The sequence below is a fragment of the Anser brachyrhynchus genome (assembly GCF_964034855.1).
Source record: "Anser brachyrhynchus genome assembly, chromosome: 1".
NCBI classification, from domain to species: Eukaryota; Metazoa; Chordata; class Aves; order Anseriformes; family Anatidae; genus Anser; species Anser brachyrhynchus.
The window spans coordinates 53983330-54008124 of record NC_137694.1 but is presented as its reverse complement, the minus strand read 5'-3'; the positions used below and the strand labels follow the sequence as shown (position 1 = coordinate 54008124).

Below are 24795 nucleotides of genomic sequence, written 5' to 3'. Positions count from 1 at the left end.
GCTCAGATTGGGCTGTGGAAGAGCTGTGTATGTGTGGATAATTTTAGGAGTTTAGTTAATATATAGTTTGACAGTTCTATAATCGTCTGAAAGATTTTGAGGAGAGATTGTTTTATTCTTTAAGATTCTGGTGTTTAGCTTCCCCTTTCAACTGGGAGAGAATCCTGTGGCCTTTCAGCATTTATACATTGAAGATGGAAGGTTTATCCTTCTTCCATTGATGTCCTATAGATCCTCCTGCCAACAGAACTGCTATGCTGATTTGTACGTCAGCATAGCAGTTCTTCCTTCTTTCTGCTCTTCTCCTCTTTCATTTTAATTCTTTGCTATGTGTGGCATGGATTATTAAAATGAAGAGGGTATGGGTATGCTAAAATGGAATACTCATTTAATTTGCTTTAATCATTTGCTGCTTGAGAACCCGTTTGAGAGATTTAATGCTAATCTGTGCTTTGCCTTGGCTTTCTGCTTTGTGTTGTCTTGTCCTGCTTCTATGTTCTTGTTTTTGTCCTGCAAACCCCCATTTCTTTGTCTGTTTGTGTATCTTCTCCTTCGTGCTTGTCGTTGTCTGCGCTTGGCTTTGATTGCGCAAAAAACCCACCCAAACAAACAAAAACAAAAACCAAAACCAAAACAAAACCAACCAAACACAATGTGGGGCCCATAAATCTGCATCATTGAATATCCTTGCCGCCGTTGATGACCTGCTCTCTGCTCCTGTCCCTTCCTTGGCCTGCTGTGATTGGTGGCTCCATTGCTTGGCTTGGGCTGTGTTGTGTGGACGGAGCAGTTCACCCAAATATGGCCTTCTTGCTGACAGGTATCATTTCTGTGAGAAGTGCTTCAACGAAATCCAAGGGGAGAGCGTTTCTTTGGGAGATGACCCTTCACAACCTCAAACGTAAGTTACTTGTGTTTGCTTGGGTTATGCATTCATGAACTGTGTCATGGTCTAAAGTGCTTTCTCAAAAGGAAGGAGTTAAGTTTTAGGTGACCTGCTCTATATCTAGGCCAGTATAGGGAGGACCAGATATTCTTAGTAAAAGCCTGGACTTGTGCTGTAAATTTCTTCTTTAAAATCTTGACTGACTCAACTGTTGGTGAGGAGAAAGAAATTGCAACTATACCATTAGAGAGAAAAGAAGAGAATCACTATTTTTCTGACAAAAATGTCAAAGTATTTGAATGCAGAAAAGAACCATGACTGCAGGCAGGTAGGTGACAGACATAGTTTGAAGTAGTTAAATGTAATATTCTGCTTATAGACCGGCTATTCATCCTTCAGCTTGTTTTTCATCTAAATCAGAAAATCAGAAGCAGGCAACCTCCTTTTGCCATTCAAATATATAAGTGTTGGAGTGCCATCTGCTTTTGAGAAATGCTGTGCAGTTGTTGAGTAGGATAATGGTCAAAGGCTGTGCATGGATTTACTTGCATCTTCCATGGTAGTAGGAAACTGTTTGGACAGTTTTCTATTCCACTGTGCCTTTCTCATACCTCTCCCAGAAATCTTGAATCAGTTTTGGGAGACTAAGGAAGCCCTTGAGGGACAGCCAAGTGCCAAGCAGTTACTCTGAAAGTTTTTGAGCAGTTAAGCTGTTAAAGCTCTTTTGGGGAAGGACCTTCCAAGAACTCTGCAGATAGAAACAAGTGGGGAACTTGAGGAAAGTCTAAAACTAAGGGGAGAGTTGTGCAAGTCAGTAATGGGGCAGGTTGAGGTGACTTTTGCTGGAAGTAGAAGCTGTCTTTAGCAGCACACTACCAAATTTTGGTCACACATATGTATCTAGAGCAGTTGTGAAAGAATCTACTAGGGCTTGAGAAGATGTACATCTACTGTTCTGGAAGGAAAAAGAAACTGTTCATATGCTGGTCAGTGTAATGGGCCAGGCCTCTGCGAATAGTATGGATTGCTACTCTGCTAGAAGCAAAGACACAAGACTTAATCAATATTGTTCAATTTTATTACTGTGAGGTCTGGGATATGAGGTAATTACACATGAGAAAAGCAAGTATCTATATGCATTTAAACCTATGTAAGTAAACATCAAATTTGTGTACAAAGTTTTGCTTAGCTGCTGAGGGAATACAGTCTGCCTCATGGGCATAAGTTGGCACGGCTTGTCACAAACCTTTGAGTCAGGGTAGGAGGCAGCATAGAGTGTTTTTCAATTTTTATGCTATGTTTGGAAACACAGGTGTTGGCTACAAATTTCATTTTTAGTAATTAAACAAAAGCTCTTGCTTTCAAGCAAGTAACGGTGAGAAGGTACTTCCAGTTCATAAAGTACTTTGTTTTTGTAGCTGGTTTAAATATTTGGCTGTCATGTAATGAAAACGGACACTATAAGCTGCACATAAGGAGCAAGTATACTTCTAAACACTCGTTCTCCTACTTACAGGCTTTCTGTCAGGACCTCATTCTGTTGGGGCAGAGAGATCTTGCTCCCTTCCTCTGTTACCGTAATGTGTAGTTAAAATGAAGGAAAGCAAAAAAGCTTAGAAACATGTCAGGTCTTATTAGTAAAGTATGGTGACTAGAGCTACTGTTTGGAGTAATGGGGAATTCTGCAGAATAAACACTGAAATAAAAGGATAGGAAGGTCAATGCAAGTTGTTGTGACACAGACTCAGTCCTTCTCAGGGAGGCATGTATCAATTGCCTCATGTTATCCAGCACCTCCTTAAGGTAAATTCTCAGAGATCTGAGTATTCTTGTCATGAATATTCTGGACTGCTTTGAACTACTCTGGTGTAAAAGGTACCTGGGACCATACTGTCAAAAAGACGAAGTTCCTAGTCCTGCAAAGGGCTAGTCCTTTCAAAGGAAGGTAAAGCTAAAGTGTACAGTGATGGCTGGGTTCAGGTTGGAGTGTTTGGAAGCTTGAATTTTTCCTTTGAAGTTAGTCTGAGATTCCTCTAGCCCTCCTCTTAAAGAAGAGATTCTTCTTCAGTAATGAAAGATAATTGGAATTCTCTGCCTTTGGACGTTCGGAATATCAGAGAGGCATATCAAATGGTCCTTTCACTATGAGAGACTGATCAAGCTTGTCCAAAACTTAAACTTGAACTATTTACCGTTCATCCTTTGGTAAAACTGAATAAGGGAGCAATGTGGGTCTCCACAAGCTATTGTCCTACAGATAATTTTCTTTTTCCAATGGGCAGAGTCAAGGGTGGCATATATTTTGATTGTCAATCACTTTGAACAATAAAATACTCTTCTTTGTAGTGCTAGTGAGCGTTTAAAAAAAAAAAAATCTGCTTGTAGGTTTTATCTTGATGTGTGGAGGTGTGTGTGGTATGGCATGAATATATGTTGTCTTGTGTTAAAACTGAGTCTTATTGCCTGTTTCTCCATAGCACGATAAACAAAGAACAGTTTTCGAAACGGAAAAATGATACACTGGACCCTGAACTGTAAGTAATGCTGTCACATTTCAAATGATCCTCATTTCATCATAGCTCTTTTGTTAAAGACATGTTACTCATTCACTACCAGCTTTGTTTTTCATCATCTTCCAAATTTCATGTAGCTCTGTTCGTTAAACGGCAGGGGCTGCTAAACAAGCAGCATATCTGTCATTCTGTCTTGAGAACCCAAACTACCACAGCTGTACTTAAGAAAAATGTAAAGCTGTATGCATGGCCTGAAATTAGTGCATTTTGTTGTCTTTAATGTAGATCCAGCAAAAGAATGAATGCAGATAACTAAACTTGAAACGCTGCTGCAGCAAGTGCATGTCTCGGAACTGATTTGGGTCATTTTGGCAGTAGCTTTTTTGGTGCTGTTGGCTCCTCTAGTTGTCATATTTTATAGGCAGCTGTAGTAGAAGGAAAAGATCTGTTAAATTTGAATCATTTGGTTCTTCTGTACTGCTCTGTAAGAACTGTAAGCATTCAGTAAAGATGGTGGTGACTCAGCTGCTTTTCTTTGTATTCCTGATGATTTTTTGAAGCCACTTTGTGCTCCTTCATTATACACGTATGCTGCTACTCTGAAAATGCTATTTTCATTCTCAAATGAGCAGAAGGGATATTTATTCTTCCCACTATATTCTTGTAAAGGGCATAAGGGCCAGCCAATTCTTTCTTGTATTTTACAAGGGCTGTGGGAAGGAGAGAGTAGGAACTTGATTCATAACTCGTCTTTCTGTTTGTTATATTGGAGATGCAGCCTAACACTAAAATTCAAGCCCAACTTAGTGTGATACCATGTGCCCTACATAAATGACAACTATTCATTTTAAGTCTGACTTTAAAGCAGTTGTATTCAAAAGGAGTCAGATTGTCCTGATAATGTGAAACAACCTTAGGTATTTAGGAAAACTATATTCACCAACATCTGTGACCTAAACAGTGTAACAGCTCTGAGCTGTCCTTAAATCTCCTCTGGAATTCTGAAAAATGTCCGTGATATTGTTAGTGTTTTTCTCTTTCCCACCTTTCTGCAGTAGATTTGCGATGTTCCCCAGGCTTCAAGCATAGTGGGGCAACTAACACCCAACAGTTTCTCCTGGTTCCTTGCTTCTGATGACTGTGAATCAATTTTCTTCTTTATTGTAGCAGCAACAAGCAGTTCACAGGTTTGAGTCTTAGAAGGGTTTCACTAAAAAAAAAAAAAAGTGAAGTGGATGACAGTAAGGCAAGCAAAGGGTGTAATGATGTGTCCCTGCAGATCCTTAATGCATCCTGGAGGCTGTTCTTAGCACGGGTATTCTCTATGATAAATAGAATCAAGAGCCTTAAATGCTAGAACTGTTTTGTTAAAATATTACAGAGTACAAAAACAACTAATGGTGCTACTAACCTTGCTTCCCTGCCACCTTTTTTTCTTTCTACAGGTTTGTTGAATGTATAGAGTGTGGAAGAAAAATGCACCAGATCTGTGTTCTTCATAATGAGATAATCTGGCCTTCTGGGTGAGGAATCTCTCCTTAAGTAGAGTATATGATAGTTTTACTGGAGTTAGTGCATATCTAAAAATGTCTAATAAAACCCTATCCAATGGAAAAATTTGCATACCCACCTGAAAAACTTACAGAATATATACAGTAACATCAGATTTGGAAATCATATCTTACTATTGTGTGTGAAGTTTTCTAATATTCCTGTATGTAGAAGGCCTTTCAGCCTTATGTTTTGGCCTTTTATGTTTAAAGATACTTCTGCTTTGTGAAAAGATGTTTTTAGTTTGAAACAATTTCGTACCAATTTATTTTCTGCACAGTTCAGATTGCTTTGTCATCTTCAAGTTTTGTAACCAGTGAAATATTTAAGATGAATTCCCCTTTTTGACCTCTGATCAGATTAAATCTGAAAAGCAACGTAGCTGTTCTTGAATACTGAGTAGCTGTAGATCAAAATACGTTGTTTCTTACTGCTTTAATATCCTTTTAAAGAAACGTATAAATTACATGTAGAGAAAGATCTATAAGGGGGAGTTCAGATGATTCCTTCTTGATGAGGGCTCTTTGACTTTTACTATTTTGTTATCATTCACCTTTCTGCAGAAAAGGTAGATACACAGTAACTGAGAAATAATTTGCAAATCTTTTTATCAGCTACAGTGTACTTAGGTGTTTTTTTAAAAGGGGGGAAGGGAAAGAAAAAGATCGGCATCTAGCCAACTTGTATTTTTTCTTAATAGTTTGAGACTGTTTAACTTAAAGTATTCCTGGAACAATTGGCGTCAGACCTGCCAGTAAAGAAGCTGTTTCCTGGGCTGAAGCTTGCAGGTTGTGGCAGGGCTGTACACAGGTGGTGTATGGCCTGGATCCTCTACTGCAGCTGTTTTTGCTGGCACTATTCACTGTGCTGTCTGTTAGTTCAATTTTCAGTTAAGGTATTTTCCAGACTTTACCTGGTGAAAGATTTTGCTTCCAATAAGATGCTAAGGAACTTGTGGTCTGATTTGGAGTGTTTTTCACTTTACCATATTTCTGCTTCAGCTTTGTCTGTGATGGCTGCCTAAAGAAAACAGGACGAACCAGGAAAGAGAACAAATTTTCTGCTAAAAGTAAGTTTCTGATGACATTTGCACAAAGAAATCTTAAATACTTCAAGAGTGGGGAAGAGGTGGCTTTTACGCTCATTTTACATTCCAGTCTTTGAGTTAGGTGGAGGATACTTTGAACATCTGTTCTGTGGTGTTCAAAATGTCTGCATTCTCAGGTGCTACCTTCGGTTAATAGTCTGTGGTACAGTATTTATGTACTGTTTTAAAGCACTGCTAGTGCAAGATACAGTCTTTTTATCTCTTATTTCAGGGTTAACAGCAGCTGATTTGAAGGCACTATAGGAGGAAATTTGTGATTGCTTTCTCTCTGTTCCATAGACAAAACAAGTCTTTAGAAAGCTGCTTAGCTTAGTGTACATAAAATAGTAAATATTTACTATAGCTGCTCAAAAAAAAAACAAACCTCCAGTCAACCAGTATGTTTGAATGGAGATTCAAATGTAACTTAACAATGGTGTTGTACAGGTACTTAAGTTGCTGCTTTGGAAAATGAGGAAGGAGTCTGTCCAAGACTGTAAATTGCCTTTAAATTTGGGGTGGGGTTAGGGGTGGACTGATAGACTTAGCACTCAGTCAAAAATTTCTCTTCAGTAGTTCTCATGAAATGGAAAGCAAACCAAAGGTTTCAATATTTTTATAATATCAAATCTTGCTAGATTCGCAGGTGATACTGGAAGAATGTAAGGGTCCATTTACAGATGTTACTACCTAGGTTTTCTTTCTAGCAACCTTTATCTGTTGCTAGACATATACGCTGCATACATGGTGATGCTAGATGTATACAGTGTATACTTCGCTAAGAAGGTATTAAATTGGAAAATGGAAGAACCGAGTGACAGATATGTAACCTCTATCAGAAGTAGTGGGCAGCAGTGAGACAGGCCGTGTTACGCCACAAGTCTTTGAACTCCCTTTCAGCTTTAGGTTTTGTCAGCTAGCTCCATGCTTGTACTTCTGTCTGCATTTTGTTTGAAGAAACTTCTGAACAACCTGTTATTTGCAGACAGTCATTTAGTAGTTCTTTATCAAAATGGATTCTTTGGGAAGCAGAGAGATTAACTTGACTAGTGTGACTTAAAGACTTAAGTATGCTTCTAAGTGCAACATCTTGTCTCGTCTCAGCTACATCTGAGAACAGTGTTTGTAATCCAGTTTAAGTAATTAGAAGCTTCTATTCAAGAGGAGCCTTAATTGTGATTGACTTTAAAGACAGATAGGAACTGGGCTGAGATGTAGATTCTTTCTTCATTTGAATAATGTCTAAACCATAAGCGTGCCTGTAGGTGAAAGGCAGCTCATCTTCATCCAGAAGGGGTCGTGTTCAAAGATAATGCTTTAATTTATAGTAACGTACTGCATGTCTTGAGTCACTTTTCATTTAACACCTGAAGAGAGAAATCACATTTGAACACTTCTGTTTTGTATATATTCAGAGCTGGAATATTTTTCCTGCAGGGTTACCAGCTACAAGACTCGGTACCTTCTTGGAGAACAGAGTCAATGATTTCCTAAGGCGACAGAATCACCCGGAGGCGGGAGAGGTTACAGTTAGGGTGGTACATGCATCTGACAAAACTGTCGAAGTGAAGCCAGGAATGAAAGCAAGGTATGTTCTATCTGCTTCTAGTTTTGATCCCTTCTGAGGAGGGGGTGGGCGGGAAAGCTATTTGAATTTGCTTGTATGCTACTATAAAGAAAAAATACTGTTGGATTCAAAACCTCACTTACCAACCAGTTCTTGACAAACAGGTACTACAGGAGCATAGTAGTTGTGATGATTGTCTCTTTCACAACAAAAAGTGGGTATTTGCGTAGTCTGTAAGCATTTAACTGTAGAATTACAGGAACACTTGTTGTCTTTACATGCTGATGCATATTCTCTAATATGTGAATATATTTGGTATTCCCTTTTTGCCTTCTAATGTGCAGATTTGTAGACAGCGGAGAGATGGCTGAGTCTTTCCCTTATCGAACAAAAGCGCTTTTTGCCTTCGAGGAGATTGATGGTGTAGACTTGTGCTTCTTTGGGATGCATGTGCAGGAATACGGCTCAGACTGTCCCCCACCCAATCAGAGGTGAGTAGCTGCATGAAATCTGGTTTTATTTTGGTAATGTTTAAATTGGGTAAAGCTCCTGAGGTTCTGTGTAGAGCTTCAGTCTTGTATATCTGACGAATGTTATTTCTGCTAGCTTCTAGAAACAAAATAGCTTCTGGAGGGGATATTCAGTTAGAATAAATTATTGCTGGGGTCACTGGCTGGTAGACTGACTTCAGGATAAACTGTTGGTATCCTAAGGAGAGGAATTGAGTGGCTCTACGGAGAAGAGGCTAGGATATCAAAACTGGTACATTAGGATTAGAGACTTCGAAGATAGTAATATTGGATGCTTCACATACATAAAATGTGAATACATTTCTAGAACTAACTTAAAATCCTCGCTTCTTATCGTGCCCTCTTCTTTTTTTCTAGGCGAGTGTATATATCTTACCTCGACAGTGTTCATTTCTTCCGCCCTAAATGCTTGAGGACTGCTGTCTATCACGAAATACTAATTGGATATCTAGAATATGTCAAGAAATTAGGGTAAGCCCTTCTAATGTTTTCTTCTATGCAGATTTGTGCTAGATAATTCTTAGTGCAAATTAAGTTACTACATCTTACTGTGCAGAATTCGGTGTCTAAATATCAGCCAGTGATAGAATAAACTGGTAACACCTGTTTACAAGTGAGAAGATAAAAAAGGGATTTACAGGTATTTCAGGAGAGGCTTGTTTCACATATTCTAGGTATATAAATAATTTCCAAACTGTTAAACTTAAGTCTAGGTAGAAAAAGTTAACCTTCTAGTCTGGACAATAAAATTTTGCTGGCCTTGTTGATTGTACAGTCCTTGTGAAACACCACTGCTTTAATCAGGTCATTCCTTTGGACTGGCAAGTAAGTTCTTACCCATGTTTGTTTATGAGGAGAGAGGTGAGTGTCTTGTCTGCACTGATTAACAGCTGTGTGAGGCAAAAAAAATCTCTTACAGAAGGAGTAGTTCAAATTGTGAGAAACTGGAAAGTTAGAGGAGGAGGACAGTCTACATGGGACAGCACAAAAGAACAGAATATACATGCAACAGCACAAAAAACACCACAGAACACGTGAAGGAAAGAGAAGGGTGGAAATTACATGACTGAATACTGAAGTAGGAAAGGCAGTAAAGTAAACATCAATCCATTGTCAAGGGTATCTGGTATAGTTTGGCAGAGTTATTCGTGAAATTTTTAGGGACTGTTTAGAGTAATTGAGAAAAATTGAGGGAGTCAGAACGGAGAGGTGGGTGGTACTGTACTGTCCTCAGTACCTCAGAGATGATACATTCACCTATGATGAATAGATACACTTCGAAGGCATACATTAGACCTCTTTCCTGATGTTCTGTTATATATTTTCTGACCTGTGAGTCTGTCAAACTTATGTGTAGAGCTCAAGGCTCAGTTCTACTTAATGCTGTTCTCTGTGCTAATGGGTAACATCAGGTTCTCATTTTGGGAAAACAATATTGGTCACGCAATATCGTCTCTCCATTCTCAGGCAGAAGGAATGACAACTGGCTGCAGTTCCCAGGGTTTGGGTAGGGTTCTGCAGAATTGTTTCTCAACACACCAAGGATGGTTATTTTTCTCTAACTTGAGATCTGATTATTGCTCCTACTGGAGTTCTTTTTAAAAACTAATAAAGAAGAACTGAGGATGAAGAAATGATATTCATGGCATTATAGTCTCTGCAGCTGCCACTATTTGGATGTCATCTGTCTTCATAGTATTTATGATTGTATACCCAACAGCATAGGTTGATAGCGACTGTGTTTTGTTTATTTCCAGATGTAATTGTGAAACCTTTTAAAACTGATTTTCAAAGTTTAAAAAAAAAATCTATGGTAGAAAAATGAAGTGTGTTTAAATTGTTTTTTTTAAATGTTGCTAGGTAATGAATGCTAGTGTCTCATAGAAAAAGAATTCTGCATTTTCCTACTGTAAAATGCCTACCCTCCATCTTTCTTGTTAGTTAATTGGCAGGTGGCAATTGCAGGTTTGCATTAGGCTTTGTTTTTTTTATTACCTTGACTAGAAAATATATACATCTTATATGAGCTCCTCTGTATATGTGCTGAATTTCTAAAAATAAATAATTAGTGGAAAGGTGCTATTGTTATCTATGTGAATGGATCTGGAATGAACATTGGAATTGAAATCTTGGAGAGCTGTAATTATTGTGCTTCTGGTAATACCAGCCAAGTTTGTGGGAGCTCCATCTGGTGGCAGAGAGGAGAGCAAGTTCTATTAATTATCATCAGAACCCACATGTACTTTTTTTGTCTAACAATGCTAGGTATACTACTGGACATATCTGGGCATGCCCACCAAGTGAAGGAGATGACTACATCTTCCATTGCCATCCTCCTGACCAAAAGATACCCAAACCGAAACGACTGCAAGAGTGGTACAAGAAGATGTTGGACAAGTCTGTGTCAGAGCGCATAGTCCATGATTACAAGGTTTGTTAAGTGCATGTTTGTGTTGTGGGAGGGTTTTGAACAGTCTCATCTTCATTTTTTTCCTTGCCTTATGCATTGTCTGATTCTGGGAGTGTACTACATCAGTTTTAAGGGAATTGAGCACTAAAAGCTTAGAGTTAACCTGTCCTATTCAAAGCATGTAGCTCCCGAAATCAATTCTAATGAGAGATTTAAAATGACTATGTAGAATAAACTAAATTCTTGAGCAATGCTGTAAAAGGATCTCATTTTTTTAATGTAAAGAATTTATGGAATCTCTGCTTTTCCTGTGTTAAATAAGATTTCAGGGTTAGGCGTCTGACAAAGTTGGAAATAAGTAAAATGTAAGTAAAATCTTTGGAATTACTAGCTAGTGTAGAGAGGATAGTGATTATAGATCTTAGTGCCTTTTTATAATTTATTGGAAATTGCCTCTACTCACTTGATTTGTAATAGTAGTAACCAGGTGTTTTTTTCTTTTTCAGGACATATTTAAGCAGGCAACAGAAGACCGTTTAACAAGTGCAAAAGAGCTACCTTACTTTGAAGGGGATTTCTGGCCGAATGTTCTAGAGGAGAGTATTAAGGAACTCGAGCAAGAGGAAGAAGAACGGAAGAGAGAAGAGAACACTAGTAATGAAAGCACGGATGTAAGAATGCTTCCATTATTTCATGATGTAATGTAAAAGTTGTGATTACCTATAGCTATTTGAAGATTTAAAAAAAAAAACACAAAAAAACAAGCCTAGGCTTGACTTTTTCACCTTTTGCTGTCATGTAAAATTCAAATTTACATTTTATAAATTAACAGTTTGTTAAAATATCAGCTACATTTCTATTAGCCGTGGCTGTTCATATGGCTATAAACCTAACTAATTACCACAGTCAATTAAAGTGAAAAAACTGCTAGTTGAATATTTTGCTGCTGAAATCCAAGTATCAATGTTCATGCTGCAAGCTCACCCTGGCTTGGAAGCTTCTTTCTTAAGCTTTAGCTTCTGGACGGTGTCTCTCTTCTTTCCGACCTAGATGGTACAACACTGATCTCAGCAGAACACTTGGAGAAAGCAAGACAGCTCTGATTTAGTAGTTTACTCAGCTGAGGGTTTTGGGTTTTTTAAGTGGGAAGCTTTACAGTATTGACGGTGTAAAGCACAAAATACTGCTGAATTGTTGTAGGGCTACCTAAACTAGAGATTTTTTTTTGCCAGTATCTTGTGCAATTTTTTTAGGAGAACATGCAAAAAATACCCTTTCACATTCCACAAAGAACAAAAAAGTTATACCTCTTCAAAAATAAATTTGAAAATGAGCAGATGTGGAATTTATGCATTTGTCCTCGATTTTTTTGAGCTCTGTGGAAGAGGTGGTGAATCTTGGATAAAGTTAGTAATTCTACTCACACAGTAGTACTTGCTAGTTAACTCTTGTTTAAATGCTGCTGCTTCCTCATCTCATGAGATAATTGAATTTTGTTCTGGTTTAGTTAGCATTCTCCTAAAAGATTTCTGCCTCAAAAAGTTTAATGTTGCAGGAGAACCACATGTTCTAGTTGTGCTGCTCCTTGCAACACCACCTTTCAAGCAAGGCTTTTGAATAAACTAAGTTTGAGACATCTGGGAATTAGGCAACTTGATATTGAATTTGCAATAACTAACAGTAAGTAGTTAGTTGGGAAGGCATCGTTTCAAGTCTTTTTTTCCCCACTTGGCATAGTTGCAGGTTCACATCTCTCTCATATATCAGAAACCAGTCTTGAGGAATCTGACCTAGCTGTGTGTGTGATGCTTCTCAACGCCTATGTTGATCCTTCACAGTTTGACCCAAAAACTCATGATGGGGAAAGCTTGCAGCATTTTGCTGTTTAACCTTTGTTACTAAAAATAATTTGAACTCTTCATTTACCCCAGATTTCAATGAAATCTGAGGCAATAATAATCTGTAGTCTCAAATTAAGTGATAATCATTCATGTTCACTGGAAATTTCCATCCTGACGAAGTTATTTTAAGCTTTAGCTACAAGCTTATTTGAATAAGAATTGCTTTGATTCTTGACTATCATATGCTCTAGTGCTCTGAGAGGCCATCTCAGAAGTAGAGAGTAAACTGTTCATTGCTAATTGATTATAACTGAAGTGAAGCTGACCTGTTTTAACTGTTGCACCTTCCTCCTATCATATCCTCATACTAGAAATCATATTGCTAAGGCCTTTTGGACTTGGAAGAAAAACTTCATATGAAAATTAGTTTAATATTATACAGTTAAAAACTATTGGACAGGGGTGTAACGAGGTAAATCTAGGTGGATTAAGTCTCTTACCTATGGTTAGTGTAATATCACTTCTGCTTTTTTTAATTTTAAAATATATTGAGAGCCATTTGCTGAACCCATTTGTGATTATTCAAGTTCTTCAGCATTCAACTATCGTAGACAAATGGCTTTCGATAAATATTGTTTAGTGTTCTTTATCCCTTATACATTCTAAGCATTTATGCTTTTAGTATTTTTGGAGCTATGCATTGCTGATCTTGTTATCTTAGGGAGTGATTCCAGTGGAATTAATGTAATCTTAACTTCATTTCAGGGGACCGTGGTAAGTGTCTTTGGAGTGAATTACTGTGAGTTTGTTTAGTCCTGCAATTATAAAAGGTGTGAAAGTAATAAAATGTTGATGTGGTGTAACTTAGATACATGACATAAAATGCCTTTAAAATTACCAGGTGAGCAAGGGAGACAGCAAAAATGCCAAAAAGAAGAACAATAAGAAGACAAGTAAGAACAAAAGCAGTTTGAGTCGTGGCAATAAGAAGAAGCCTGGCATGCCCAATGTGTCCAATGACCTCTCCCAAAAGCTGTATGCCACTATGGAGAAACACAAGGAGGTGAGAGCTGATAGAATGAGAAATGTAGTTTGTACTTAAGTACGCAAGTGTACAAAACCTTAATACTTCCGACAGATCAGTGTGCTGTAAATCATACAGGTATGGCTGGGGAATTGGGTGGCCCACCAGACAAAAGTACCAGTGCATCAGGGTGTTCTTTGCTATGAGGACAGTGGGGTTAAATCCAACTGTGCACGTATGGAAGGAACTTCCTAGCAGTAAAACTGTTGTTTTAGTCCAGACTGTTAGTCTGTTCAGTCCAGCAAACGTTACCTAATGCTTCTGAAGGTGAACCTGCAGTGCACCCAGAGGTTTGAAGTTTCTGAATTTTTACAAATATACCACCTTAGCCGCACATCATTTGAGTGTTAGCTGGGCTTGGAGTTGTGCGCTCTGTGTAATGTAGTTTGGTGAACAAAACATCTTGATAAATTCTGGCATTAACTATTTTTTCTTTGATTCTCAGGTCTTTTTTGTCATCCGTCTCATTGCTGGCCCTGCAGCCAACTCCCTGCCTGCCATCGTTGAGCCTGACCCACTCATTCCATGCGATCTGATGGACGGGCGCGATGCTTTCCTAACCCTTGCTAGAGACAAGCACCTGGAGTTCTCCTCACTACGAAGGGCTCAGTGGTCGACCATGTGCATGCTGGTGGAGCTGCATACGCAGAGCCAAGACCGCTTTGTTTACACCTGCAATGAGTGCAAGCATCATGTGGAGACCAGATGGCACTGCACCGTTTGTGAGGTATGCTTGGTGGTTTTCCCTACTTGTGTGCCTGCACTCTGTGCCCAGAGTGCTCTTCAACTAATTTCGCAATATTAACTAATGAAAAAGGTCTGTACAGCTCCTCTTCTGGCAGTTCAGAAAAGAGAGGAAATGTTTTCTGTATCAGATAATGCAATTAGTTGACTACTTGATGTGATTTTTGTCTCCTACTTTAAAGCTGTGAAGAACTAAAATAGCAGAATGGTGTTTCCTGTAGTTCATCAGAGTGGTGCCGTGATATTTCTCTAAATAGGGTCCTTCATCAGCTTACCTTACCAATACAGAGATTTTGTTGTGCTATAAAACAGATTCCTATACTTGTGTGACTATTCTGCTAAACTGTTGTCACTCTGTAGTAGCAAACAGCATACTTGTCCTCAGAAGTGTTTGCAATACCCAGGGTGTTTGAAGATGAAGCCCAGTGGCCTGTGTCAATGCTTTGTCCTCCAGAAGCTGGAATAATCTTGAATCTGGCTTAACTTAATTTTGTAGCCTGCTGGAATTAAATGACTGCCTTGGATTCAGTTCTGAAAATCCCTAGTTAAAATTTGATACTCTCATTTTGCAATATGTACTGGAAAATAAATTCCAAATTTCCTATGGATTAATGAATCCTGAGGACTTGGATCTTCTTAAAATCAATTACTGAGCCCAGACTCTTTGGCTATTGTTTTCACAGAATGTAAATGCTGTTCTATTCTGTCAGTACACTTTGCAGTTTAACTCACTTGGAAATGTAGCTTTCATTCTCCTTTCTTTGAAAATTGGTCAAGAGTGACAGAAAAGGTACTCCTTTTGAAGAGGCAGTAGATGGGCAGCTGTTTGTTCCTTGCTTCTCTCTTCTCCTTTTTAAATCAGGAAAGAGAGGGATTTTTCCAGCCCAGCTGAATCACATGTGACTTACTAACTCAGAGCAAACTTGTTTTTCAAGCTATTTGTGTAAATTTCAGACACCCTTACACCTATGCGCTTTCCCTGGCTATAATTTGGGTTTGTTCCTCTCTGCTACCTCAACGTAGCCTGAAAGACTGAATTTTTCCCTCAAGCAACAATTTGCCTGGAAGGAACGGTCTGGGAGTAACTTGTTGAGGTGGCATGACGTGCATTTTATTGGATGGAGTTACGGGATCACTGATAACTTTGCCTTCTTTGTCTTTCCAGGATTATGACCTGTGCATCACCTGCTATAACACTAAGAATCATGACCACAAGATGGAGAAGTTAGGCCTTGGTCTAGATGACGAGAGCAACAACCAGCAGACTGCAACCACCCAGAGCCCCGGTGATTCGCGTCGCCTGAGCATCCAGCGCTGTATCCAGTCTCTGGTCCACGCCTGCCAGTGCCGCAATGCCAACTGCTCGCTGCCGTCCTGTCAGAAGATGAAACGGGTTGTCCAGCACACCAAAGGCTGCAAACGCAAAACCAACGGAGGGTGCCCCATCTGCAAGCAACTCATTGCTCTCTGCTGCTACCACGCAAAGCACTGCCAGGAGAACAAGTGCCCAGTGCCCTTCTGCCTCAACATCAAACACAAGCTGCGTCAGCAGCAGCTTCAGCACCGCTTGCAACAGGCGCAGATGCTCCGAAGGAGGATGGCGAGCATGCAGCGGACCGGTGTGGTAGGTCAGCAGCAGGGATTGCCCTCGCCGACACCAGCCACCCCAACAACTCCGACAGGCCAGCAGCCCCCGACGCCACAAACCCCGCAACCCCAGCCTCCGCCGCAGCCTGCCTCGCAGCCTCAGCCCGCGCCTCCCAACAGTATGCCGCCCTACACCATGCCAAGAACTCAGCCCCCCAGCGCTGTGTCCCAGGGCAAGGCAGGCGGCCAGGTGACTCCTCCAACTCCACCCCAGCCACCTCAGCCGCCAGTGCAGGGGCCGCCTCCAGCGGCGGTGGAAATGGCCATGCAGATCCAGCGGGCGGCGGAGACCCAGCGGCAGATGGCCCAGGTTCAGATTTTCCAAAGGCCGATTCAGCACCAGATGCCCCAGATGCCACCTATGGGAATGAACCCGCCGCAGATAGCCAGAGGTCCCGGCGGTCACATAGACCAAGGCATGGGGCCGGCAGGAATCCAGCAGCAGCCACCGTGGGTGCAGGGGGGCTTACCCCAAGCTCAGCTGCAGCCGGGAATGCAGAGGCCGTCCATGATGTCAGTGGCCCAGCCGGGTCAGCCGATGAATATGGCACCTCAGCCAGGGATGGGTCAGGTACCTGGCGCCGCTCAGCCCAAACAACCGCCTCTGCCCCAGGCAGCCTTACAAAACCTCCTGCGGACTCTCAGGTCTCCCAGCTCACCCATGCAGCAGCAGCAGGTGCTTAACATCCTTCACTCCAACCCTCAGCTGCTGGCTGCTTTCATCAAGCAGCGGGCCGCCAAGTACGCGGGCTCCCAGAACCCCCAGGGGATGCCGGGTCAGCCCGGCATGCCCCAGGGTCAGCCGGGGCTCCAGCCGCAGCAGGCCATGCAAGGGCAGCAGGCGGGGGTGCACCCCAACCCGGCCATGCAGAACATGAACCCCATGCAAGCGGGAGTGCAGAGGCCCAGCATGCCGCAGCAGCAGCCGCAGCAGCAGCCGCAGCAGGCCATGGCCGGGATGAATCCTCAGGCGCAGCAGATGAGCATGAATCACTCGGGGATGGCTCCCCAGTTCCGCGACCTCCTGATGAGGCGGCACCAGATGATCGAGCAGCAGCGCCAGCAGCAGCAGCAAGGAGCGGGACCCGCGCTGGGGCCGGGGATGGCCAACCACAACCAGTTCCAGCAGCCCCAGGGCGTCGGCTATCCCCAGCAGCAGCAACAGCAGCAACAACAGCAGCGAATGCAGCACCACATGCAGCAGATGCAGCAAGGAAACATGGGACAGATAAGCCAGCTCCCTCAGGCGATGAGTGCAGAGACAGGAGCCAGTTTGCAGCAGGCTTTCCAGCAGAGGCTGCTTCAGCAGCAGATGGGGTCCCCAGCTCAGCCCAATCCTATGAGCCCCCAACAGCACATGCTCCCCAACCAGGCCCAGTCCCCACACCTCCAGGGCCAGCAGCTCCCTTCATCGCTCACCAACCAAGTGCGTTCTCCGCAGCCTGTACCCTCGCCGCGGCCCCAGTCCCAGCCCCCCCATTCCAGCCCGTCCCCCCGGATGCAACCTCAGCCTTCTCCACACCACGTCTCCCCGCAGACCAGCTCCCCACATCCAGGACTGGTAGCTGCCCAGGCTAACCCCATGGATCAAGGGCACTTTGCCAGCCCGGACCAGAGTGCAATGCTTTCCCAGCTTGCTAGCAATCCCGGCATGGCAGGCCTCCATGGTACAAGCGCCACGGAACTGGGGCTCAGCTCCGAGAACTCAGACTTGAATTCAAACCTTTCACAGAGTACACTAGACATACACTAGACACGTTGTAGCATTTTGGGAGCAAAAAAAGAAAAAAAAAAAAGAAAAAAAGAAAAAAACTTATTTTCTCAAGACTTTTTGTACTGAAGACAAATTTTTTTGAATCTTTCTTAGCTAAAACAACATTTTTCCCTGGACACATCTGAACTCTGCAGCAGTAGTTTGTGGTTTTAAAAACGAACCAACAACGAACCTGAGGGACAGTAGAGTACAAAGAATATATTTTTGTTATGGCTGGAATCATAACCAGTCCTTTTTCTTGTTTTTTTTTTCCTCGTGTGCGTTGGGGAGGTCAGGGGGAGAGGGTGATCTTTTGGCTGTTCACCAAAGGACACCCTACTCATGCCTCCAATAGGTTTTATTTTTTTTTAAATTAATGAAAATATGTAATATTGATAGTTATTATTTACTGAGGCAGATGGTAAACATTTTCCCTATTCTGGTTTTTCTTCATGTCACTGCAAAAAAAACAACAACAAAAACATTTTAAAAAAAAGACGACAACACAGGAGAAACTATTCCTAAAACCGGAGGACAAAAGGGGTTAATGTTGCTTTAAAAATACATTACATATATAAATATATATATATTAAAGTAAATACCAATCTTTTCCTCTTTGGTTGGAAATATGTCAATTCTTTGAAAAATGTAAAAATATTAAATAACTCAGTCCCCTCCTGAAGTCTACTTTTGTCCTCCAAGAATTTTCTATACAAGAGTCTGAGCTTAAAAAAACTTCAAGTATTAAAATAATTTGTACATGTAGAGAGAAAACAACATTTTTGCAAATACACAGGGGCAGCTGCCAAATGGATGTAGTATATATATTGTGGTTTCTGTTTTCTTGAAAGAATTTTTTCGTTATTTTTACATCTAACAAAAGAAAAAAATAAAAAAGAGGGTAAGAAACAATTCCAATGGGATGATTTTAACCTGAGAAAGTCCCTGGGGTTTCTTCTTTATGCTTGCTTTCTCTCTCCCATGCCCTTTTCCCACCCTCTTCCACCTTCTGTAAAACTTGAAAATAGAAAGCAAAAAACCCTCAGCTGTTGTAAATCATGCAATTAAAGTTGATTACTTATAAATACGAACTTTCGATCACTGTATAGACTGTTAAAAATTGATTTCTTATTACCTATTGTTAAATAAACTGTGTGAGACAGAAAGCCTGTTTTTAATGTTTCCCTTCGCTCCAACATGTGTTGCTTGTTCATAAAATGGCGGGGTGGCCGACTGTGCTGCTTCCGATGTTTGCTGTTTAGAAGTTGGAGAGCTATTTAATGTATATGACTGTTTTAAAATGCAAATCTATAAAAAGGGACGTGGAGTGACGATTAGTCTTATAAATGGACACTTTGGGTACAACTCTGCATTCGCGTTTGTTCGTGGCATGTATTTTACCAAAGAAATGAGGTCTGACCTCAACAGTTGTGCCAGTCAGCTGCGCCGCACCCTGCTCAGCCAGGCTGGGAGCAGCTGATGTTCAAAGGACCTATTTTCCATTTTGAGATGAGAACTATTGTTTGGATATGTGATATTAAAAGTTCCTATTTCACTTGGAATACATTGTACAACTTTTGGCACCAAGGTGGGGGCGTGAGGTAAGCTTGTGTGGGTGTCCCCATAGGCACTGCACTCAGACACCTGGCAGTAACGTGTGCAGGTCAGGCACCTCCATCTATTTTGGGGTTTTCCTGAACAGAAATGCTTCAGCTGGGGCGTGCGTGTAGCAACCCCAGTTGTGTGAAACTGCCTGTGCGTGGTGTTAATCCTGTCACGTCAGAAAGTCATGTGTTGTGTGCTGGCTGGGCACCATAAGCGTGGTGGGTCCATTGCGGGCTTGCCGAAATACTCTGCTGGGTGCAGAGGGAGTAACTTGTGCCAGGGTCTTGTGCACCTGGGAGACCTGGGTCCAGGTCTGGAAGTCTGGTGTGGCGTCAACATTGCAGTGTCTGCCAAGCCCCGGCAAATGGTGTGAGCAACCTGCCCTCAGGGGAAAAAGGGCTGGCAGAAGATAAGGGAACCTGGATGGATGGGAGCCGCAACCAAGCGTTGTCCAAGAGCAATGGTGTCTTGCAAAGTGGACGGATGTTTGAGGCTGTTAGAAAATGGGAATAAAAAGCATGGTATTTAGGTATAAACAGCAGTTAGATCCATTGTCCTGTGAATAGAAAGGTGTAGTTGATAGCAAAAAGCCTTCAGTGAGATTGTGGAAAGTCCCTGGAAGGCTCAGAGAATGAAAGCAGCCCTGTGAGTTGGCATTCTCCCGTGAGGGCACGGCCAGCTCTGCATGAAGCCCATGAAGCTCGTAATTCCTGCATCTGCAGTGGGAGGGACTGAGAGAAGCAAACACAAAGCCCTGCGTTGGCCCCATGTTGAAGGCCAGGGCAGTGGAGTGGGATGGTTGAGCCTTGGGTTCTCCATTTTAGACAGAAAGCTTTCCTCCTTCCCCACACCTGTGCAAAGCCTTGTTTTACTTTCAGCCTTGGGGCTCCTTAGGCTGTAGTAGAAATAAAAATTCTTCTGACTACATACTGACTAGAGAAGTATAAAGCGTACCCGGCTTTCGGGCTTGTGTATGCTTTTTGTACATCCCAACTTACAGGCTTGAATGCAAGCTTTTCCTGGGTTAGCGCAAAAAATCTGGTTTGAATTTGTCCCGGCCTGCATGGCAGCATCTGGCCATTGCTGAAGTGGGGAAGCCTCAAGACCTTGCACAGCACCTTTGATTCAAAGAGCCACAGATTGTCCAACCTTGAATGCCTACACAGTGACTTGCTGAAGCATCACCAAGACATTTTATGTGACAGCACAGCTGCTCTGTCCCTCTTTGTAGATGCCATCTGTGAGCCAAGTTCAAGTGTTTTATTGAGGTGGTGTGGATGATCAGGGGCCTTGGATTTGCATGGGGTTCCTTTTCCTTTCACCCCTCTGCTTTCCCTGATACCAGCAGAGAACCAGAACCCACCAGCTGAGCCAACACCGCAGCTGACTGGGGAAAGGGTAGGGCTCTAGCATGGCAGTAGGTTTTTAGCCACTTGGTCCAGCAAAAAGAACTCGTACACAGAGTTAAGAGTTAATCACCCATTAACATTGAAAAGTTTCAGCAATCCAAAGATTTATTGTCCAGCTACAATGTTACTAAGGTTTAAAGTAAAATTACATGCAGTTCGGGGATATCTTCACCAACTTTCTAGTGTGTGCCGCTTTCAGTCCTAAAGCCGATGACTGAAGTCGCAGATGGGGCAAACTTACACTGAGTTTGTTAAGCTTAGCTGAGTTTTGTCAGGGAAGGAGTATAGTGGTCATGGTTTCTCCTTCAGTTATGGGATCAACTGTAAAACAACAACAAATACTGTTCTCACCTCGTTCACTTTTCCACATTATATACACATTTGCTGTTTATGGAGTGTTTTCTGCATGTTGCACGCTTCTTGTTACATTTAAAACTGGTTCAACCCAGCTCCCAGTTGCTCCAGTGATTTGGCTACTGGAGCCTTGCCGTAAGCACTGGGCAGCAGCATCCTGCGACTGTATGTGTCTGCATTGCCCACCTTGTTCTAGCATTGTAGATCATCCATTCAGCACAATGACTCGTTATTGCAGAATCACAGAATGGCTGAGGTGGGCAGGCACCTATGGAGATTGTCCAGTCCACCTCTGTGCTCAAAGCAGGGTCATCAAGACCAGGTTGTACTGGGCCACGTCCAAATGAGTATATCCAGGAGGTGCTACAGCCTTTCCAGGCAACCTGGTCCAGTACTTGACCACCCTCACAGGAACAAAAGTTTCTTATGTTTAAACAGAATTTTCTGTGTTTCAGTTTGTGCCCACTGCCTCTTGTCCTGCCCCTGGGCACCGAGAAGAGCCTGGCTCCATCATCTTTCCTTCCCCCATCAGGTAATTATCCACACTGATAAGATCCCCCTGAGCTTTCTCCAGGCTGAAGAGTCCCAACTTTTCCTCATGAGGGGCGTGCTCCAGTCTCATAATCATCTATCTTCACAGACCTTTCAATGGTTCTCTCCAGTAGCTCCATGTCTCTTTTGTATTGGGGAGTCCAGAAATGGACACAGGTGTGGCCTCACCAGTGCAGAATTAGAGGGGAAGAATCACCTCCCTTGATCTGCTGGCAATGCTCTTTGCCACAAGGGCAGTTTGCTTGGCACGTTGTTCAACTTGGTGTCTACCAGGACCCCCAGGTCCTTTTTTGCAAAGCTACTTTGCATCCAGTCAGTCTCCAGCATGTGCTGGTGCCTGGGGTTGTTCCTCCACGGGGGCAGGACTTCGCATTTCCCGGTGTTGAACTTCATGGGGTTCTTGTCAGCCCATTTCTCCAGCCTGTCCAGGTCCCTCTGGATGGGCCCTCTGGTGTCTCAGCTGCTCCTCCCAGTTCTGTGTCTGCAGGCTTGCTAAGGCTGCACTCTGCCCCATCACTGAGGTCACTAATGAAAATGTCTGACAGTATCGGCCCCAGTACCAACCCCTGGATACGCTGCTAGCGATTTGCTTCCGCTGGGCTTTGTGCTGGTGATCCCAAGCCTTCAGTTCACCTCACTATCTATTTATCTAGTCCAAACTTCCTCGGTTTGTCAGGATGTTGTCAAGGACAACGTTAACAGCCTTATAAGTCCAAAATAAATAACATTTGCTGCTCTCCTCTCACTCACCAAGTCAATCATCTCATCACAGAAGGTTGCTTAAGTATGATTACCCTGTCATAAATCCATGCTGACTGGCCCCAGTCACCTTGTCCTTAGTGTGTCTGGAGATGGTTTCTGGGAGAATTTCTGTCACCTTACTAGGGTAGTTCCCCAGATCCTCCTTTGAGGCAGGAGTCTCATTTGCTCTGTTCCACTCCTCAGGAACTTCCCCCATTCACCATAATCTGTCAAAGACAACAAAGATTGGCCTTGCAATGTCATCAGCCAGCTCCCTCAGCACTCAGGGATGCAATCATCAAGTCTCACGGACTAATGCATGTCTAGTTTGTTTAAATGTTCCCTAGCTGGATCCTACTTCATTGACAGATGTGAAGATGGTGCTCCAAACATTCCCAGCAGATTCAGGGAGCTGGGATTGCTGATGGCAAAGAACTTCAGAGAGATGCCCAGATGTGCTGACTTCCCAGAAAAGTTGAGAGCTTTCCCCACAATGCTGTCCTCCCAGAACTTCCTTATTTTCGCTTTTGCTTTCCTTAGTACACTCGGGCTGGGCCCCCTTCTGCTGTGTTTTGTTGTTAAAACCTCTCCTTTCAAAGCCATGCTGCAACACCCACTAGCCAAATTAGTCCATCATGTCCTCACTTGATTATCAGTTGTCCCATCCCTCACCTGTTGTTCCTAGTTTAAAGCTCTGCTCCCCAGGTTGGGCAGCTTAGCAAAGATGCTTTTGCCTGCACCCCCACCCCCCCCACCCCAGTCATGTGGATCCAATCTCTTCATGGTAGCCTTTGATCCTTGAAGAGTTTCCCAGGGTCATAAAAGCTGAATCCCTGTTGTGCTGCTGTACTGTTGTTCTCCCTCAAGCAGAAGACCCCGTAATTATGACTACTGCATCCAGAGCCATGAAGTCATACTTGATATACTGGAGGTCTACTCTGGAGATCTGCAGGTGGAGCAGAAGACATCTTCCTGGTGCCAGAAGTCACGAGCTTCCGGCCTTCTTTACCATGGGAGTCTCTGTGTTCCCAACTTGATGGGCACAGACTGCAGCAAAGACAAACTCAGGCTCTCGAAAGCGACGGGTCTCCATGAAGATGCCATCATGAGCCAGGCTCAGCCAGAGTGAGAAGCCATGAACACTGCTTGCGGCCTGAGCCTTGCAAAGCTGTATCCTCACCCAGGAGAGCTCAGTTTGGGTGGAGGCTTGGATTTACAAGACGAGCTATTCCAGGGGCTGCTGGAGGCTGTGCCCCATGGCCTGTTACCACCTTGATTCCCTCCTGTGCTCACTGCTGTGCAAAGTCCTGTGTTAGCCACGCTCTGGGTGCTGCGCTCTAGGCCCAGCAGTTAAACAGGCCTCTCGCTAGGACCTGCTGTCTGTCACAAAAATAAATAAACAGCAAGTGTCACACCACAGGGTTGTATAGAAGCTAAAACAATGTTGGTAGCAGCCACCTGCTCGTTAGACAATTGCTGTTACGGCCAAGTGAGCTACAGCACGGCTCTGGGCAGGCCAAGACGAGTCCAGACAAAGCCTGGCAGGGCCTGAGTTACTCACACAGTGCAGAGCTTGTGGGCTCCTGAAGGCAGTGGCAGCACCACGACGAGGCCGACGTGCACAATGTGACAGTGACAGCCATTCCAGCTCCTGCTGCCTTTTCCCATGCTTCTTCCAGTGTTTGATACACATCCAGTTCCTGTGCAAGAAACTCAACCCTCTCTTTCTGAGATGGTCTTTTTACATACACCGTGTCCTTGACTGTGTTGTTCCCAATTCCAGCCAAACCCAAGGTCTCTGGCCCAGCCTCTCCAGAGAGTGGCCTGTCCTGACATGGGTTAGAAGCATTTGCTCCTAATGACTGGCTCTTCCTAAGTGTGCAAAGAGGCCTCCTACCCTTGAAATGAGCTTTTCTTTGAAGAACAGCCATACATTGTCCTGATCAGGAATATTTGGTTTTAGAAGCCCTCTTAGTGGCTGCCTTTGTACAACACAACCCTTCATAACTGTCAGGTTGCACTAGGATCCGTTTTCTCCCCGTGCTTGTTAAAATAGATCATGTGCTATAGATCCTGACCTGAGACAGAGCCTAGACCAGCCCCTGAAAGTGTGAGAGCACAACAGGCTGCACCTGCAGTGCTTTCAGCAGCATCTATTTCTGAGCCACTGTCGAAAAGCCATGGGACTGCTCCGTCAGCCTTACCAGGCATTTGCCTGCCACTGGCATTTGCCTGAGCTGACTTTGATCTGGCACTTCGTTTAGAAAAACAGGGGTTTGATGATTTCCTTAAGTTGCCTTAGTTGCACTTCCTTAGAACGGGGTCTTGTCTGTAACTCCCCAGGAGGGATCGTGCACACGGGGGATGTTCGAGAAGGAAACCTGTTTCTGTAACCGGCGCTGTGGGTAGCTGATGGGCAACGAGCCATGGTTCCCGTCTCTGCTCCACGTTGTAGGGAGTGCGGTGGATTTGGAGGGGGTGGAGGTATTACCATTGGCACCGTAGCTATCTTTGAAGCCCT

General features: G+C 43.0%; 1 protein-coding gene across 3 annotated transcripts in view; it reads left to right on the top strand.

The window, feature by feature from the left end:
* EP300 (EP300 lysine acetyltransferase) overlaps positions 1-18779 on the top strand; it is a 66094-nt gene extending 47315 nt beyond the window's left edge. For all 3 annotated transcript variants that reach the window (XM_080575394.1, XM_080575393.1, XM_080575392.1), the window contains 12 exons: positions 821-901; positions 3364-3420; positions 4845-4922; positions 5952-6019; positions 7475-7625; positions 7949-8095; positions 8492-8605; positions 10400-10565; positions 11051-11215; positions 13287-13448; positions 13915-14196; positions 15379-18779. In XM_080575394.1, coding sequence (XP_080431520.1) covers positions 821-901; positions 3364-3420; positions 4845-4922; positions 5952-6019; positions 7475-7625; positions 7949-8095; positions 8492-8605; positions 10400-10565; positions 11051-11215; positions 13287-13448; positions 13915-14196; positions 15379-17613 — 3706 coding nt within the window. In that variant the 3' untranslated portion in view covers positions 17614-18779. The remainder of the gene's footprint in view (positions 1-820; positions 902-3363; positions 3421-4844; positions 4923-5951; positions 6020-7474; positions 7626-7948; positions 8096-8491; positions 8606-10399; positions 10566-11050; positions 11216-13286; positions 13449-13914; positions 14197-15378) is intronic.
* The last annotated feature ends 6016 nt before the right edge of the window (positions 18780-24795 follow it).